The 17,673-nt window shown below is 41.5% G+C and overlaps 1 protein-coding gene across 2 annotated transcripts in view; it reads right to left on the bottom strand.

Annotated features, from left to right (window-relative positions):
- Mcc (MCC regulator of Wnt signaling pathway) overlaps positions 1–17,673 on the bottom strand; it is a 261,754-nt gene that overhangs the window by 106,394 nt on the left and 137,687 nt on the right. For both annotated transcript variants that reach the window (XM_076856650.1, XM_076856651.1), the window contains exon 2: positions 12,277–12,390. In XM_076856650.1, the coding sequence (XP_076712765.1) occupies positions 12,277–12,390 (114 nt within the window). The remainder of the gene's footprint in view (positions 1–12,276; positions 12,391–17,673) is intronic.

Consider the following 17,673-nt stretch of genomic DNA (forward strand, 5'->3'; position numbering starts at 1 on the left):
CAGCTCAGGATACAGTGCACTCTTGGCAAACATGAGCCCTGGGTTCAATCCCCAGGACACCTGCCCCTCAAGAAAGCTACATCTACATGGAAGCTTTCTTAACAGAATATCTAGTCACAGATACTCTCCCTGTGCGCTTAGACCTTTTTCATCTGTGATTCATCAAACATTAAAAGAAATAAAAGTCCACAAAGTGACAGTATCTCAAAGTCAGTTTATTTCAATAAATTAAAAAAAAATCTTCTTATTTCCCTGGAACATACCAACAACAGAACATTGTTCTTTTAGTTGCCACAGAGTATCTATCTGAGTTCTTGTTATCCTTCTTTTTTCTCATCCTCCAACTATGTGTGAATATTGTATACATAGATGTAAATAGTGGACCCTCTCATGGGGGTCACCAGTTCCAGATTTTTTTTTTAGTTCTTTAATTTCTTTTAATTGTTGACAGACCTTTATTTTATTTATTTATATGCGGTGCTGAGAATTGAACCCAGTGCCCCACACAGGCCAGGCAAGTGTGCTACCACTGCGCCCCAGCCCCAGCCCCCGGGATCTTGAAATGATTACCAGATAGTGTCCATTCCCTGACCTGGATTTTGTCTATGCTATGACACTGTCTACACTGTTACTGGTTTTCTGTACTCAGTTCTCTGTGGCTAGAGATCTCTCTGAAATGCTTCCCCTCCCAAAACTTAATGAGCTCCCGTGCTCCCTTAATGCCCCATTTATTCTTCCTTCTTTATTCTCTTTACTGGTCAAGTGGCCACTACCAACTCTTAGGCCTGCAAGAAACTATAAAATCCAATTAACAATGAAGACATGCAAGTGTTAATATAAAAAAAGAACCCATGATGAACTGATAGCCACCAGCACCAGGGGCATCCCTCTGGACTGCTGTGGGATGCCCAAAAGGACATCGGAGCGGGGATGCTGCAGAGACAACAGATGATGGTATTGCACCACCTTTGTCCCTGCCTCTAACTGTAAAGTCTGCCTGGAAGGTACATGTAGAAACAAGAGAGCACAGGAAGCCTGATGATTCAGGCAGACAGAGAAGCACTTGTAGCTAAAAGAAAAGATTCATAATGTGTATTTGGATCTCAAGGGTTCATTTGGGAGTAGTAACAAGAATATATTGAGGAAAAAATTATTTTGGTTAAGGGCAAAGAAGTCTGGCTTATATTCTTCATTTTTCAATAAGTATGCTTTTTCAAAATGGCAAAACGTCTCTATAATACTTCCTCGGCAAAAAATCATATATTTCTTGATTTCCCAAAATATCTAAGAGATTGTGGTAGGTGCTATACAGGATACTGAAATGGAGACTCACAGAGAACAAAAAAAATGTGGGGAGGGGTGGAGAGCTGATGGTAGACTGGCATTCCTTTCTCAGTGAAAAGACAGTCTTGGAAAAACCATTATCAAAATAAACTCCCAGCCATAGACGCAGGGGTGGCTGAGAAGACACTGCTGAAGCTTCATGTGTACAAATCAACCTCCTCTTGCTGACCCTCAACTGCATTCAGCCAATAATGTTGAAGCACTGGTCTCAAAGCTTAGTGAAAATCCCTGAAGCACCTCTGAGCTGTGGTGCAGGGAAAAGCCGAGCAACTCCCACAAGGGCAGCTGTGTAGGAGGAAACAAGCCGACACCTGCAGGAGCCCATGGACCCAACAAGACACCCTTGTTAAACAGCCCATCAGACTGCATGTGAGTTGAGCCTGGGAACAGGGCAGTGTAGTGCAGGAAGAGGCGCAGACGAGGGGGTGGCACCGGGGCATACAAAGCCATTCTGTGCAGTCACAGCCTCTCCTGCCCTGGAGACACCCCACACAAGCAGCACTGGCCTTTCCATACTCTAGTATCCTTATTCATCCAGCGCCTCCCACCACCCCAAGTTTCCACGCCCTGGGAGGGTATTTTTCAACCTGGGACAGTGTGTGATCTCACAAGGACACAGGGTAGGCCAAGCTCAAGGCTGTACCTCCATAACAGTCACCTGTAGCATGTGCTTCAGCAAAGCCTCATTCAGAAAGGTAATAGGACAACAACTAAACAGGAAAAGGGAGTGTTTATTTTTATGACATTTAAATTTCAAAAAGTTTATATCTCCTCAAACATCTTATCATTTCTTTATGGTGGAAACATTCAGAATCCTTTCTTCTAGTTTTTTTTTTTTTACCCCCAGTACTGGGAATTAAACCCCTGAATGCTCTACCATTGTGCTACATGCCCTTTTTATTTTTTTTGAGATGGTATCTCACTAAATTGTCCAGGCAGGTCTTGAACTTGTGATCTTCCTGCCTCAGCCTCCTGAGTAGTTGGGGTTACAGACATGCACAACTACACCCAGCACCTTTCTTCTATTTTTTTTTTTTTTGAAATGACTAGTACATGGCTGTTCTCTATTGTCATCCTACTGTGCAATGACACACCAGAACCTCTTGCTCCTAAGTTACTATGTAACTGAGGATCCACTGCTCAGCCTTCTCTTCTCCCCTCCCTCCTCTCCCCAGCCTCTTATATATAACCAACATTTGTGGACAAGGCTGTCCTTGCTCCAAGGTATGCTCTTAGCACCTCTGTCAAAAATCAGTTGGCTGGAGATGCATGGGCTTATTTCTAGGATCCCTATTCTATACCACTGGTCTATATGTCTGTTCTTAGGACAACACCATGCTGTTCTGACTACCATAGCTTTCTAGTATATTTGGAAGCAAGGTAGTATAATATCTCACTTTTATTCTTTCCATTCAACATTGCTTTGGCTATTCAAGGAATTTTGCAATTCTATATAATTTTTATGATTGTTATTCTAGTTCTGTGAAGAATGAGATTGGTGAATTACACTGAATATGTAGATCGCTTTGGGTACTATGGATATTTTGAAACTACTGATTCTTTAAATATATGAACAGGGGTGTCTTTCCATTTTTATGTGTCTTTTTCAATTTCTTTCATTAGTGCTTTACAGTTTTCATTGCAGAGATCTTTTACCTCTTTGGTTAAATTTGTTCCTAGGAATTTAATGTTTTGAGTATTATAATTGGGATTGCTTTCTTGATTTCTAGTTCAGGTAATTTGCTATTGGTGTTTACAATGCTACTGATCTGTATATGTTGATTTTGTATACTGCAACTTTACTTAATTCATTTACTGTTCTAATAGGTTTTGTGTTAGAAATTTTGGGGATTTTTCTGTATATGTCATCTCTGAATAGTTACAACTTGACTTCCTCTTTTCTAATCAGTATGTCTTTTCTTTTTCTTTGTTTTTGAGATGAGGTCTCCCTATGTCTAGGCTGGTATTGATTCCTGGGCACAAGTGATTCTCCCACTTCTATCTGCCAAGTGCTGAGACTACAGGCACAGGCCACCACACCTGGCTTGGAAAGTTCTTTATTTCTTTCTCTTCCCTGATTGGTCTAGCTAGGATTTTTGGTATTATATTGAATGATAGCAATGAAAATGGGCATTTTTTTCTTGTTCTAGATATTAGAAAGATTTCAGCTTTCCCCCATTCAGCATAATGTTATTTGTTGGCTTACTATAAATGGTCTCTATTATATTGAGAGACCTCAATATTCCTTCTATTTTCATGAAAGGATGCTGAATGTCATTTTATTTTTTGCATCTATGGAGATAATTATGTCTGTGTCATGTATGTGTGTGTGTGTGCACGCACACGCATCTAGTCCTAGGCTTTTCTTTGATTGGAGACTTTTTATTACTCATTCAGTCTCTTTATTTAATATTGGTCTGCTCAAGTTTTTCTATTTATTCATGATTCAGTCTTGGTAAAGTGTACATATCCACGAATTTTTTCTGGGTTCATTTTTTCTGGGTTCTCAAATTTGTTGGCAGATAGTAGTTCATAATCATCTCCAATGATCCTTCATAGTTCTGAGGTGTCAGCTGTTTCTGATTTTATTTCCTTGAGTCTTTTCTCTTTATCTGAGTCTAGCTAAGGATCTGTCAATTTTGCTTATGTTTTCAAAGAACCAGCTCTTTGTTCACTCATCTTTTGTATTGCCTTTTAGTTGCTATTTCACTTATTTCTGCTCTGATCTTTATTTTTCTCCTCCTACTAATTTTGGTTGTGGTTTATTTTTGCTTCTCTAATTCTTGAGATGCAATGGTAGATTGTTTACTTGAGGTCTTTGTGGGGTTTTTTTCTTTATTTAAGTGCGGTTGCCATAAACTTCCTTCTGAATATTGCTTTTTGCTGTATCACATGTTTGGGAATGTTGTGTCTCTCAATTTCTAAGCTATATATTTCAATGGGATTAGATGCTTTTAAAACATCTGATAAAAGACTCATCTTTTTTTTTTTCCATAAATCCATGAACAACACACTTTTGTGAATGGTGTGCCTTTCAGTTATTTTCTTGTGTATGTTGGGCTTCACCAGGAGCACTGCACGGGGTGCACATCGATAAGCATCAGCACCCTGCAGGACAGCAAGACCTTCACCAAGAGTCTGCCTCCATCCACACACATGGTAGAATTACACTTCCCCTCCCCTGGTGCTAAATAAACTCATGTGATGTATTTTGACCAATGTGATATGAGTAAATATAGACCTTTTTTTTTTTTTTTTTTTTGTGAGAAGCCATTAAAAGATCCTGCAGGATTTACCATGCTCCCTTTGCCAGGTTATAGCTACTAGTGACCCTCCAGGTGGCAGAGGCCATCAGCTTGGGAACCTGGATGAGGACACTATAGCACAAAGTCGCCTGACAGCTACCATAAGCTCCTAGTAAGAATCCAGAAATAAGCCTTTGGTATTTTAAGCCACTGGAAAATTGGTGTTTTGTGAGCACTGCATATCCTGAATAATAAAGCCATTTTGTAGATAAGAAAACAGACTAATAGTGGCTGATTTATTTACTGTAAAACCCAGGTAACAAGCAGAAACCTCTGAAAAACTCCCTGATTCCTGTTTAAGCCACCAAGGGATTGAGTCACAACCTTCTCCTCTCTGCTGCTTCCTCTCCCAGCTCCCTGTGGGCTGATCTCCTCCTCATCATTTGCTTAAAGCTCTCCAGTGGCACCCTGCTCTTGTGCCTGGAAATACCTCCAGTGAACTCCAGGAAACGGGAATAGTATGCCTGATGGTACCAGGGTTAGGGTTAGGGTTAGGAAAACAAAACAGCTCCCTTTTCAAGCCCCGATGAGGACAGACACAGGGAAGGAGACTGGAGGGGGTATGAAACAGGGGAACTCCAGCTTCCCCGGTGCCCTCCAGCTTCCACAAGGGCAGCTTCAGCTGTCAAAGTCAATTATTCAATGACAACTTACTTAGCAGCCTCCAGGAGCAACTGAAGGCAGCTTCTTCTAGCACAACTTTCAAGTTAGGTCTTATTTTCTTCTCTCTACTGAACAGAAACGCCCCACACAATTTCAGCTGAACAAAATGGGAAATAGTCTCAAACACCATGCTACTGATTTTTTTCCATAATTACAGGTAATTGCATCCAGGGTTTTCCCACCTCCTGGCCTAAACTGAATTTTGGACTGGTACCACATCCAGGGCAGGAAAGCCAGAAAGCCGACTATTGCAGCATCTTGTCTGCCATGAACTTCTGGAGGTCAATACCATTGAAAGTCTAGATTTTTTTTTTTTTCCTGCAACTACAGGCTTTCAGTTTGAAAGGAAAAAAAGATTGAGGTTAGATATGATGAAAATTTGCTTTTCCTGCATTTCTTCTGGTATTTAAAACACACTCTGAGCTTCTTAAGATCTTAGCTCTCCTATCATGTTGAGGAAGCAAATTTAAAATCCCTATAAATACTTGTGTTAACCACAAAAACTGGCGAAATTGCCTATATGCAAAGATGTTTAATAAAAACAAGCAACACCCTCATTTCAATAGCTGAGAATGACACCCTTTAGGCTCATCTCTGCTAATGGTGCAATCCAGGGATAAAGCCATGAGTCAGCCTCAAGACAGATTGGACTGAGAACATGAGCACTTGTTGGAAAAACCCTGAGCAATGTGGTGGTGCCGAGAAGCTTGATGGTTTTGTTAAATGTTCTTCACTGGGTTTTCACTTATTCCACGGAGGCCACTGATCTTTAATCATCGCATTAGTCTCAGCTGTCAAAGCCAAGAGCATATGAACTGGATTCTTGAAAAATGCAATGCCATCATTAATGTGTTAACCCTCTCAACCATGCTGAGAAAGGGGCCAGAGCCACGTCCTTTTAAAACATGCTATGATGTGCATGATGCTCCTTTCTCAGGGTCACAGTGGATTGGCCACAACTAACAGAACTCAAGGTATTTCCATTCTCTTTCAAAATTTTTGCCCAGGTTCCTCTAAGAGAAAGACGAGGAAAATTAAACAAGCTGAACAAAGAGAAATACAGATAACACTAAAAAGCAGAACAACTAGAGAGCACTTTACCAAAGAGAGTAAGAAAAGACGGGGGAGAAACCTAACAAATAAAATACATTGCAAACTATATATATATATTTTTTTTTTGAGAGAGAGAGAGTTTTTTAAATATTTATCTTTTAGTTTTCGGTGGACACAACATCTTTATGTTATTTTTACGTGGTTCTGAGGATCGAACCCAGGGCCCCACGCATGCCAGGTGAGCATGTTACTGCTTGAGCCACATTCCCAGCCCTGCAACTATATTTTTATCTCAAAAAGCTATACACTGATAAGAGAAACACTAGCTCCATTTAATTTCATGAAAACAGTATGTTCTCTTTCTGGGAGCCAAGAGGTAGAAAATTCCAGGAGACTTGCTTTCCAAGGACAGAGGGCTTAGAAATAGATATTGCTGGTATGGTGGCACACACGTGGAAACCCAGTAGTTTGGGAGGCTGAGGCAGGAGGATCACAGTCAGTTCAAAGCCAGCCTCAGCAACTTAGGGAGGCTCTAAGCAACTGAGACTCTGTCTTGAAATAAAATACAAAAGAGGGCTGGGATGTGACTGAGTGGTTAAATGCCCCTGAGTTCAGTTCCTGGTACAAAAAATAATAATAATAATAATAATTATTATTATTATTATTATTTCCATATTACTACTGACTGATTTCATATGGGCCCATAAGCTTGTTTGATGTATCTCCTTCACTGTACTTTAAAAATGCAGTTAAGTTAGTTAATTAAAAATAATTTTTGGTACCAAATAAATGGCAAATATACCGAAAGAATCAAGCCAGGATGATGTATAATCTTCACTGGTTTCTCACAATGCCAGTCTCCACCTGGTTGTGGAATATTGGTGTGAAAGCGTGTGGGAGCTGTGCACCTGTTTAGTCTGGGAGGGGAGTCGGGCGTTGCTTGTAGCCATGAAGTTTGCATTTGTGAATTTGTTACACAACAACAGAAAAATCAATGCAGAGGTATTTTGTCTTCCTTATCCTACTAATACTGGATTCCTTTACTCAGCACTTCCTTTCCTATCACTCAGTATTCTCAAAAATCCACTTACAGATTGATCCCGTGACCATACATAATGAACCTTCTTTTATTCAACCAGCTCCAGTCACCATTAATAACTATTCAACAGATGTTGAAGCTCTCTTGATAATGCCTGATGAATATAACCACCATTTACATTTTAATCAGAGCACTATAATATTTGGAGAACTGGTAAGACTTAGTATACCCACAGAACATAAATTTTCACATGAATTTACTCTTCTACAATCTGGTAAAGCCTCAAACATGAATCACTTACCAAGCAAGATATATGACACAGAAAGCAAAGAACCATCATTTCCCTGTATTTATGTTGTTCTGGAATAAATTCATCTTTATAAGAAGCAAAAGATAGCAAGCCTGACATTTTCGCATGTCCTCTTTCCTGGGTCCGAGTTTTAGAACTGGGAAGACATCTCCAGTGAAAGAAGCAGAGAGTAATTTTTAAGTCTAGTCAACGCAGGAATGTAAATGGGAGCCGGTGGCACTATGATGTGACCGTTTTCATCAGGGGTAAAACCAGTCACCAAGAGCTATTATGCAAGTATGGCTTAATCATAAGTAAGTCGAAAGGGAGCTGAGTCAATCTTGGGCAGAGCCAAGTTTTCTATTATCCTCTCACCATCCACTGCTTCAATGGCTTTCTCCTCGCAGGCTTACATCCTAATACCTAATACCTTCCTGGTTACCCTTTAAGATCCAAGACTGACTGGGCATGGTAACACACACCTGAAATCCCAGCAACTTGTGAGGCTGAGACAGGAGGATTGACACATTTAAGGCCAGTTTCAGCAACTTAGTGAGGAGGCCCTAGAAACTTAGTGAGACCCCGTTTCATCACTAAAAATTTAAAAAGGACTAGGGATGTAGCTCAGGTGTAAGGAGTCCCAGGGTGTCCCCTGGAACAAAAACTTCCAAGCAGGTAAGAACCAACACCATTCGTAGATCTGAGTGGCATCTGTGGGCAGAATCAGAGGAAGCAAAGAGGCTGGTGGATATGAGAGTGGAAAACCCCAAATAACCCATCGGCACTCACAGGAAAGCAAGGAGGCTAATCCGAGAGCAGCAGCTGAAACTAGGACGAGTCACTCCTCCCATGAGAGTGTGGGTGCAAGAGGCCCCCCAAAGATCTGAAGAGTCCCATCCCACTGAGCTCTCAAGACCAGTCCCAGAGCTCCCTGCCAGGAAATGGTGGGAGTAAAACCCAACAGAGCAGGATGCGGATCACAGAAACGCAGGAGAGAAAAGATCCTGATGAGGGCAGGTGAAAGGAAAGAGCCAGGCAGCGTCAGAGGAGGACAGCCCATGGCCTCGGAGGCCCTTCTTCACTCGGCCTCCTGAAAGTCTAAGGGAACTATTTTTCACATAAAAATTAAAAACAAAGAAGTCAAAACCTATACAGTGTAATAAGAAAATCAAAAAGAGAACAGGATAACATCCCTACTAACCATGAAATTACGCCACGAAGTGGAATCAAGGAAAAGCCTCTCAAACTATAGGCTACTTCCTTTTCCTTTTTGCAGTGCTGGGGATGGAACCTAGGGCCTCAGGCAGGCCAGGCAAGTGCTCTCCCACCGAGTGGCATCCCCAGCCCTCACCTGCTGTTTTAAAGTGAACTAAGGACTTTAAGGACAGAACAGAATTCGGAATTTGAAAAACTCAGAACTTAGGTACCAGAACCCAGAAAATAATCAGAAATAAGATAAAAATACATGTCAAAAGTGAGAACTAAACTAGGAGAAACCAAAGAGGAACAGAAAACAGAACGCCTCAAGAGAAACAAGAAATGAAGAGCGGGGCAAGAATTAAATTCAAAAAAGGAAGAGATATAAAGGATTTGAGATCATGCCATATGTTAAAGATGAATGCGATCTAACATATGAATAATGGGAGATCTTAAAAATCAAAAGAAGAGAATAAAACTTATATTAATGTGTGAGCTTTTCCCAGGGCCTTACACATGCTAGGAAAACATTCTACCACTAAGCTACAGGCCAGCCCAGCAATATAATTTTTTAAAAACGTCCCTGAAATAAAAAAGATGACTAAAAAATATAATCAGGGGGCTGGGGTTGGAGCTCAGCGGTGGAGCGCTTGCCTAGCATGTATTGAGGTACTGGGTTCAATTCTCAACACCACATATAAATAGAGTTCTAACAACAACTTAAAAAAATTTTTTTAAATATAATCAGAAGAATACATAGCAAACCTGAAAATATCAAGCCAGAATTATTGATGCACTCAAAGGAAGGAAGAAAGAAATGTAGGAAGGGAGGGATCCTTTGGATAGCCACAGTAAGCAAGTAACTTAAAAGGTAAAGAAAGTTAGATTCTCATCATGCTTTGACAGCAGCACTCTCTGCCAGAAGAAAATAAACCAACATATTCATAGAAAGAAAAGATGAGCCAAGCATTTAGCCTCCAGCAGTGTCTTTCTTTTTCTCTTACATGGTGCTAGGATGAACCCAGGGCCCCCTGCATAATAGGGAAGCACTCTACCCTGAAATACACCCCAGCCCAAAGTACCTTTCAAGTATGAAGAGAAACAGATACATTCTTATTAACATGCAAGAATTCTGGGGAAATTATCCCCACAGGTCCACTTGGAAGAATCTATTAGAAAATAAGCTTCAGGCAAAATAAATTCATTAATCCATTAAAAATGGAGAAAACACTGCCATTATAAGAATCCTGGTGAACATTAAACTTGGTTACTTGTAGAAGACTGAAGGAGAACTAAAAGGGAAAGAATACAAAATGTGATGGCCATATGGTCAGATAGCGTGGCTACAGTTCAACTGCAAAGGAATTGAGAATGAGGAGAATGACGACAAAATATTTAAACTCATCTCAGTAACTACAGTGGTTATGGTGGTATTGACATTATTACCCTGAGACTATACTGAACATGGATACAGCAAATGAGTGATTATGAAATATCATAATTCTACTATCCCTTGTAACCTTAAGAGCCAGGACTTTTAGTGTGAAAGAAAAAAGATAAAGATAAAATACAGAAATTGAGCCAGGCATAGTGGTACACGCCTATAATCCCAGCAACTCTTGAGGCTGAGACAGGAAAATTACAAGTTCAAGGCCAGTCTCAGCAACTTAGTAAGACCCTGTCTCAAAATAAAAAACTAAAAAGGGCTAGGGATATGGTTCAGTGGTAAAATGCCCCTGGGTTCAATCCCTAGTACAAAAAAAGAAAGAAAAGAAATTGAATAAAGATACCCATTGGAAATATTAGCATGAATTCCTAAGGCATTTTATCTCAAATTTTATGTATATCTTAAATTCTGCAGGTACATATGTACATAAATTAATAAATAATTTTCTGCCTCATCTATTAAAGAGGTCCACATATAATGAAGAACCTACAAGAAATAAGTATACTTAGTATCCAGACAATGGTCTTGAAATATCATTTCCTGCTGAGAAAAGTTATGGTTACTTGGAGAATAATTAATTCTAGGTTCAGGGCAAGAAGTGTAGTCTAGGAGCCTGAAATAACTAGTTTATGCTATAAGACTCAGGAACCAGCTTAAAGAGACTCTTACTAGCTAAAGATAATATAGTTTGAGCCATTTTACAAAGAAAATAATTATAATGGATTGAAATATATCTAAATCCATAAATTCATAATAATAAATGGGCACATTCATAGGGTCACAGGAAATCGATCCCTTATCTTGTTAGATAGGAAGATTCATGTTTTTATTTTGTTTTTCTTCTAGGAACTAGACTATGTTTCAACAAATAAAAGACAGGAAATTTCTGTGTAAAAGTATTCCCATTAAAAACAGAGAAATGGTAGAGCTTAAGTATCATGATTCTGCAAGTCCTAATGAAGTAATGAACCTAGGCATTAAGTAGCAACAGCTGCTGACATCACAGAACGATAACAACCAGGCATTATGTGCCTGCTGGTGAAAAACATACTTTCTACAGTTTTGCCAGAGGAATTGGACATGAATCTGATCATGCCTCAGGATTCAGCTGTCAATTATCAGGAAATACAGAGGAACATGTTGAACTGCACCAGGAGTGGACAGCCAGCAACATCTGGACTGTAGGAAAGTCTACAGGTATAACAGCCAAGCTTAACAAATAAATGAAAAAGCAAATAAAGAATGGAGGAAACACCCATAGAGGAAAAGATTTAAAGGAAACATCTATTTTTTTTTTTTAAATGGGCAAGATTAGAATAGGGATGCAAATTTACGGGTCTAGGGATGCTAACTTGAGTGAAACTGTAAAGAAGCAAGAAACGTTAATCTGAATGTCATCCTGGTGGTTTCCTTTGTGGGAAGAAAAGTGTGGAGATTGAGATGGGACACAGGAGGCTCTTAGGGTAACAGGAAAATTCTGTTTCTTGATTTAGGCAGTAGAGTGCATGTTAAGGAATGTTAGTGTGCCCACCTCCAAATTCATATGGTGAAGTCTGATCCTTCAATATGATGGTGTTAGGAGGTGGGGCATTTGTTAGGTGAGGGTGGAGCCCCCATGACTGGGATTAATGGCCATCTGAAGAGGACACAAGAGAGCCTGCCCCTCCACATGACCCAGTGAGAAATATGAGTCTGCAAACCAGGAAGAGAAACCAAGAACCAAACTGGCAGGCACCCTGACTTCCTGGTCTCCAGAACTGTGGGAAATACATGCTTGTTATTTAAGCCATTCCATCTATGGTGTCTGTTATTGCAACCCAAACAGACAGAATATTTGCTTATTAAGTCAAATTTGGTTTTGTGGAAATTTCTGTGCATGTTTTATTTTTAAACAAAATAGTTAACACACACAACAACCACCATGTTCCAGATCTCTTACCTGTGCCTTGGCCAATTTCTTTTCTAGAAGATCCCGTTCGCGCTCCGTTTGCTGCAGACGTTTATTAAGCTCCACTATATCTCCCTTGAGTGATGCCAGGGCTGCCAAATGGAGCTGTGGTGACAGAAAGAAAGAACGGGGTCAGTCTTTGCCACAGAAACTCATTTCCTTCCCTTCATTCCCTGTAATTAGTGTAACCAAGTAAAAAAATGCATCATCCAAAGTGGACACTTTTGAGAACAAATGTGTATTAATCTCATGGGACAGTGGACATAAATCAGATGTCACAGGCAAGCTGGGTTATATAGCCAACCTAGAGGTGCCAGGGAAAAATCATGTATGGGCAGTAGGACCTAATTTTGGATGGTAAAATCAGACTAGAGAGCAAGCCTCTATATTCCAAGGACTTTTTCCTGTTAGGATGATATTAAGAACTGGCATGAATGCAAGGAAAAGACAAAACCAAATCAACTTTACTTTTGGAAAGTGTGAAAGTTGAATTGGGCAAATCAATTTTTTTTTTTTTTTCAATTCAGTCCCCCAAACTGCTCCAAATACAAGAGCCAGGGGCTAATTAAGGAAAAAAAGGGAGAGCTCTCTTTTCTTGGAGTCTCCTCTTAAAAGAGTTGGTCCACTTATTTTCTTGCCACTTTCTTCTTTCTCCTTGCCCCCTGGTCAGCCTGGATCAGCCAGATAGATGCTTCTTATGTGTTAGCCAAACCTCTCCAAAGAGCAGAACCAGACTTCTGATTCATTATGCTGTGAAAGACAAACTCAGAACCCATGCAGCTATCCTTCCCCAGCCAACCCTCTCAGATTAACTGCAGTCAGGAAGAATGTTCTCGGACAGATTAGCAAAGGGCACCACGCACTCCCATCTCAACCTGATCAGCTTCACATTCTGAAGACTGTGCTTCAGCTGCACACAGTCCTGCCCCACATGGGGCTTTGGTGGCTTTCTGGCATAGGGACAGTACTGCTTATAAGACCCGCTCAGCTCAGTGATCCCAGAGCAACACCTGGAAACCTCTGCCCTCTCAGTCAGGGCTTTCACCTGCCTTTGCTGCCTCATCCAGGGAACGCACAGAGTAATTCCCTCCTGAATGCCGTATTATTTTGGTAAGGGGTGGAATCAGAATGAACGCTCCCTCCCTCTTTAAAGGCTTCTGCCAAGAAAGACTTAAAGTAAGGAATGAGCAAATAAATGTGGTCTTTAAAGATGGACACAGTGCGGTGGTACACAATCCACCTCGGAAGATTATTTTCATTTCAGGTCTAGAAAAATACTCTTTGTGCAACCTGCCCTTCCACCGGGTCACTTTGGTGGAGGGGTTGCGGGTGGAGGTTGGGTTTCATAGCTGCTGTTTTGTTAAATTCCAACAGCAGTGAATACGAATTCACTGAATTGCATCAGGGCTGCAAACCAACAGATCAATCGCTGATGTGAAAGCAGGAATGCTTGAAATTTAAAAAAGGAAATGTCAGGCGATCCGGCAGTATTTGCTTCTCATATAGGGCTAGGGCCGCTCAGAAAAGGTCACTTTGGTTTTCAGACATAAGGTTTTGTGTGATGATTTCTTTACACAAACACCTCAGCGTTCTCATTAACACAATCTTTCCAAGACTGTTCTGCTTCAAGTCCCCCACCAAGAGGGACAGAAATTCACTCCTTTCCATAGCTGGGCTGTCCTCTCAGCCTCTGAGGATTCTCCTTCAGCACTGCACACTGGGACACGTTATGACTATATTAAGCGTGGAGAGAAGATTCCCCACCTCCCTTTGGTGAGAAGGATCAAATACTGAGAGCTGAAATGTTCTGTAAGAAATTCAGGCCAGGGAACAAGGAGCCCGACTTTGGGGCCCACTCATGCTTCCTGCCTCCCATCTCCTCTTACTTCTGGGGGAAAGGGCTGCATGAAGGGGAGGGGGGGAAGATTGGGGCAAGCTGATGCAGAAAGCTGTGGCTTCCCCATGGATGGCTTGAGCTGGCTCACATGGGGAGGCACACAGAATAGTCATTTCCATCACTGCTTCAGCAGAGGGGTCCACGGTGGGACACGGCCATGCTGGTGTCACCACACTTCTCTGATGGATCATGCCTTCCCATAAAAATAGATCAGTTATTCTTAACCTTCTTCAGATTACAGATTCCTTAAGAATCTCAAGCCAGGCACCATGGCACACACCTATAATGCCAGCAGCTTGGGAGGCTGAGGCAGGAGGATTGAAAACTCAAGGCTAGACTCTGCAGCTTAGAGAGACCCTGTCTCAAAATAATAAAAAAGAGCTGGGGGCTCAACCTTCAGTACCAGGAGGAGGCAGGGAAAACATCACGAATGCAAAGGACCCTTCCCATAAAGAAGAGTAGGAATTTCGGTTACATACGTGGTTTTTTTTTGCCCAGTTATGTTGAAGACACACCCTGGAAGCTATCTCCAAATTAAGAAACATCTGAGCTAAACATCAGTTTTGTAACCCCAAAGTTCTGCACTGTCTCATATGTCATGATCCCAGACACTGGCATGAGGACAAGGCCCTTGGTACTCAGTGTCCCCTGTTTCCACAAGTGCAGGTGAGAGTCTAGAACCCACGGACTAGCTCACTCACACATCGGCTGGGATTACAGGTGTGCAACATGGTGCCTGGCTTGAGATTCTTAAGGAATCCATAATTGAAGAAGGCTAAGAAAACTGGTCTTTTATGGGAAGGCATGTTCCATCAGAGAAGTTAGGACACTTACCTAGAGTGCCCAGAGAGGGTGTCTTCTTGGTGACCTGGTCAGCCAGATGGCCTTCTCAGCTCCTGGCCCAGTGCTCTCCCTCATGACAGCATCCCACTGTGGACCTCTCTGCCCACGGAGAGCTTACCCGACAACCAAGACCACGGCACCCTTTGATCACTATACAGTGCCATATGTGACAGTAATTTTCAGTTTTTTACATGAACAAAAGCCTTACTTAAAATTTATTCTCCAATTACAGAAGAAATAAAAATATAACACAAAAAAAAAATAGAAAAAGGCATCTAACATTTTAGAGGTCGTCTCCGAGTGGTTTTAAAACTTTTAGATGAGTAAATTTTGTTTAATAAAATTTTTAAGAAAAAAAAATTTCTTTAAAAAAAAACCAAAACGAGTTAAGTAACTATTTTATGTAGGCTGCACCATAAAAATTGCAAAGGGTGACTTTCCTTCTTAGCACTACTGGTTTTTTTGTTGTTGTTGTTGCTCTTTTTTCCCTCTCTGTCCACGAGCTCTTCCTATAGAAGGTAACACTTTAGAAATTAGCTAGGGCAAAATGAGTTCCTTACTGTTAACTGACAGATACTCAGCAGAGGCCACAACTATGGAGCAGAGGCACAGTGGGGGAGGAGCTGCCAACCAGCCATCAACACCCTGCTCCCTCAGCTGCTAAGGACCCAGCAGGAGACTGAGTGGTGGGCACTGGATCCCTGTGGACTGGAGTTCAGCAGCTTTCCATATCACTAACTCAGTACACAAAAGCCTGTCTGACCTCCCTTATTTGGGGGTTGTATCCCCCTTACTCTGGCAGAGCTGGTGGTGTGTCCACATCTTCAAAAGCTGGAGAGTTTGCGAGTTACCTTACAAGGAACCTGAGAGAAGTAGAAAGGTCCTTTTGGGCGGTTTCTTAAAGAATTAATGAGGTGGATGCAGTGGTGTGTGCCTAAGCCACTAGGGAGGCCAAGGTGGGAGGATCGCCTGAGCCCAGGGGTTCCAGACCAGCCTAGGCAACATAGTGAGACTCTGACTCTTAAAGAAGAATAACTGACAGTGGGTTTAATCCTGGAAAGATAAATTTACCAAAACAACCAATTGTTCAATGGCTGTAAATAGGACCACACATTTATGCCAGTTTAGGAATGACTTTTGGATTCTGAAATGGCCTCTAATTTGAGACACAGCTTCAGCCATAAGAACCATAATATATGATTAAAAGACTTTTCAGGAATCAAAGAGACAGAAAATGTGTAATGTTTGGGTCTGTGCTAGTGTCCTCAACACCAGACTTCTCTTCATTCTCAAAAGTAAGATCCTGACTTTAAGCTGGTTATATTGCTGCTCAGCTACAATATCCCAGTTCCCAGCCGGAAGGAGCTGGGATATACCACAATTGGAGCTGGGTATAGACAGGTGACTAAGTTCTGGCCAGTTGAATGTAGAAATGGTGTGAGAAGTAGGGGAAATTCTTTGAGAGTGATCATACCCTTTCTCTTGTCCTCCATCATCCTTGTTGTTTGGTACCTCATATGATGGATGGCACTCTGGCAGCCATATTGCATGATGAAGATCAGATCCACACTCTAGGGAGCCAAAAGGGGCCCAAGTTCCTAACAACTCTGTTTCTACCTACAACCTGCCAAATGCCTAATCCCAGACCTTATCACAGAATAACAAGAATCAAACTTTGTTGGATAAAACACCCTACCCTGAGACAATGAAGCTGATCTAATTCGAATTAACACAGAATCAGACAAACCTCGATTCAAGTCCCATTTATGCCACTTGCTGGTGGACCATCTTTACTCACTTTGTGATAGGGCCGCTGTGTAGACAAAGTGAGACAGTATGGATTAACTGTGACTAGCAGTAACAGAGGCCCCCTACAGACATACATTTCCTCCTTTCCATCCAAGTTTCAAGTCAACAGCAATTGAGCACTTTTCTCAGACTAATCCCTTTGCAGATGGTGACGCTCAGATTAAGTCTAAGAGTCCTGACCTGGGGAAGCTACTACCTGCAAGATAACAGCACAGAACGGAGAGGCCAGAACCTGTGCTGCTGGCTTCTGCTAAAGTTCTAAGGCTTATCTCAAGGAGCTGACGGCCAGGGCTCTTAATTCTCTGTGAAATGTTAGCAAGGGGCCTGAGGAGGTTGAGATGGAACCTTGACACTTCCTATACGAATTCGGGTCTAGTGCATGAAGGATATAAATACGTACATTCCTCACATTTCTGGAGATAAAAGTACCTAACTCCCTAGGCTGTTTTGAGCCCTGTTTCACACTCTCTTTACAGTGTGTATCCAAATGAAACTAAACCACCTGGACACTTGGTTGCAAGCTAGCTGTCAAAATGGTTGTTATTTTTGGATGAAACATTCCTCAAGTAAAATTGCAATGTTCACTGGCTCTAAGGACAGGCCCATTTAGCCTCCGTCAGGTGAAGTGTCAAGCCTCTAGGCCCAAATGAGAAGTGAGCAGTGCCCTCGTGACAGCCTCTCTTGGTGGTTTCTCCTGGGCTAGGTGGACAGATGTCTATCCAGTTACACATCAGCTATGAGATAAAGGGCTTTGCATTTCATAAGAAGCCCCCAGAACTTGTCAGTGAGAGAGTGTGACAAGAGCCCCTCCAGGAACATCATATGTTTTGGGGGTTATA

This window comes from Callospermophilus lateralis, chromosome 5, assembly GCF_048772815.1.
Source record: "Callospermophilus lateralis isolate mCalLat2 chromosome 5, mCalLat2.hap1, whole genome shotgun sequence".
Taxonomy (NCBI): domain Eukaryota; kingdom Metazoa; phylum Chordata; class Mammalia; order Rodentia; family Sciuridae; genus Callospermophilus; species Callospermophilus lateralis.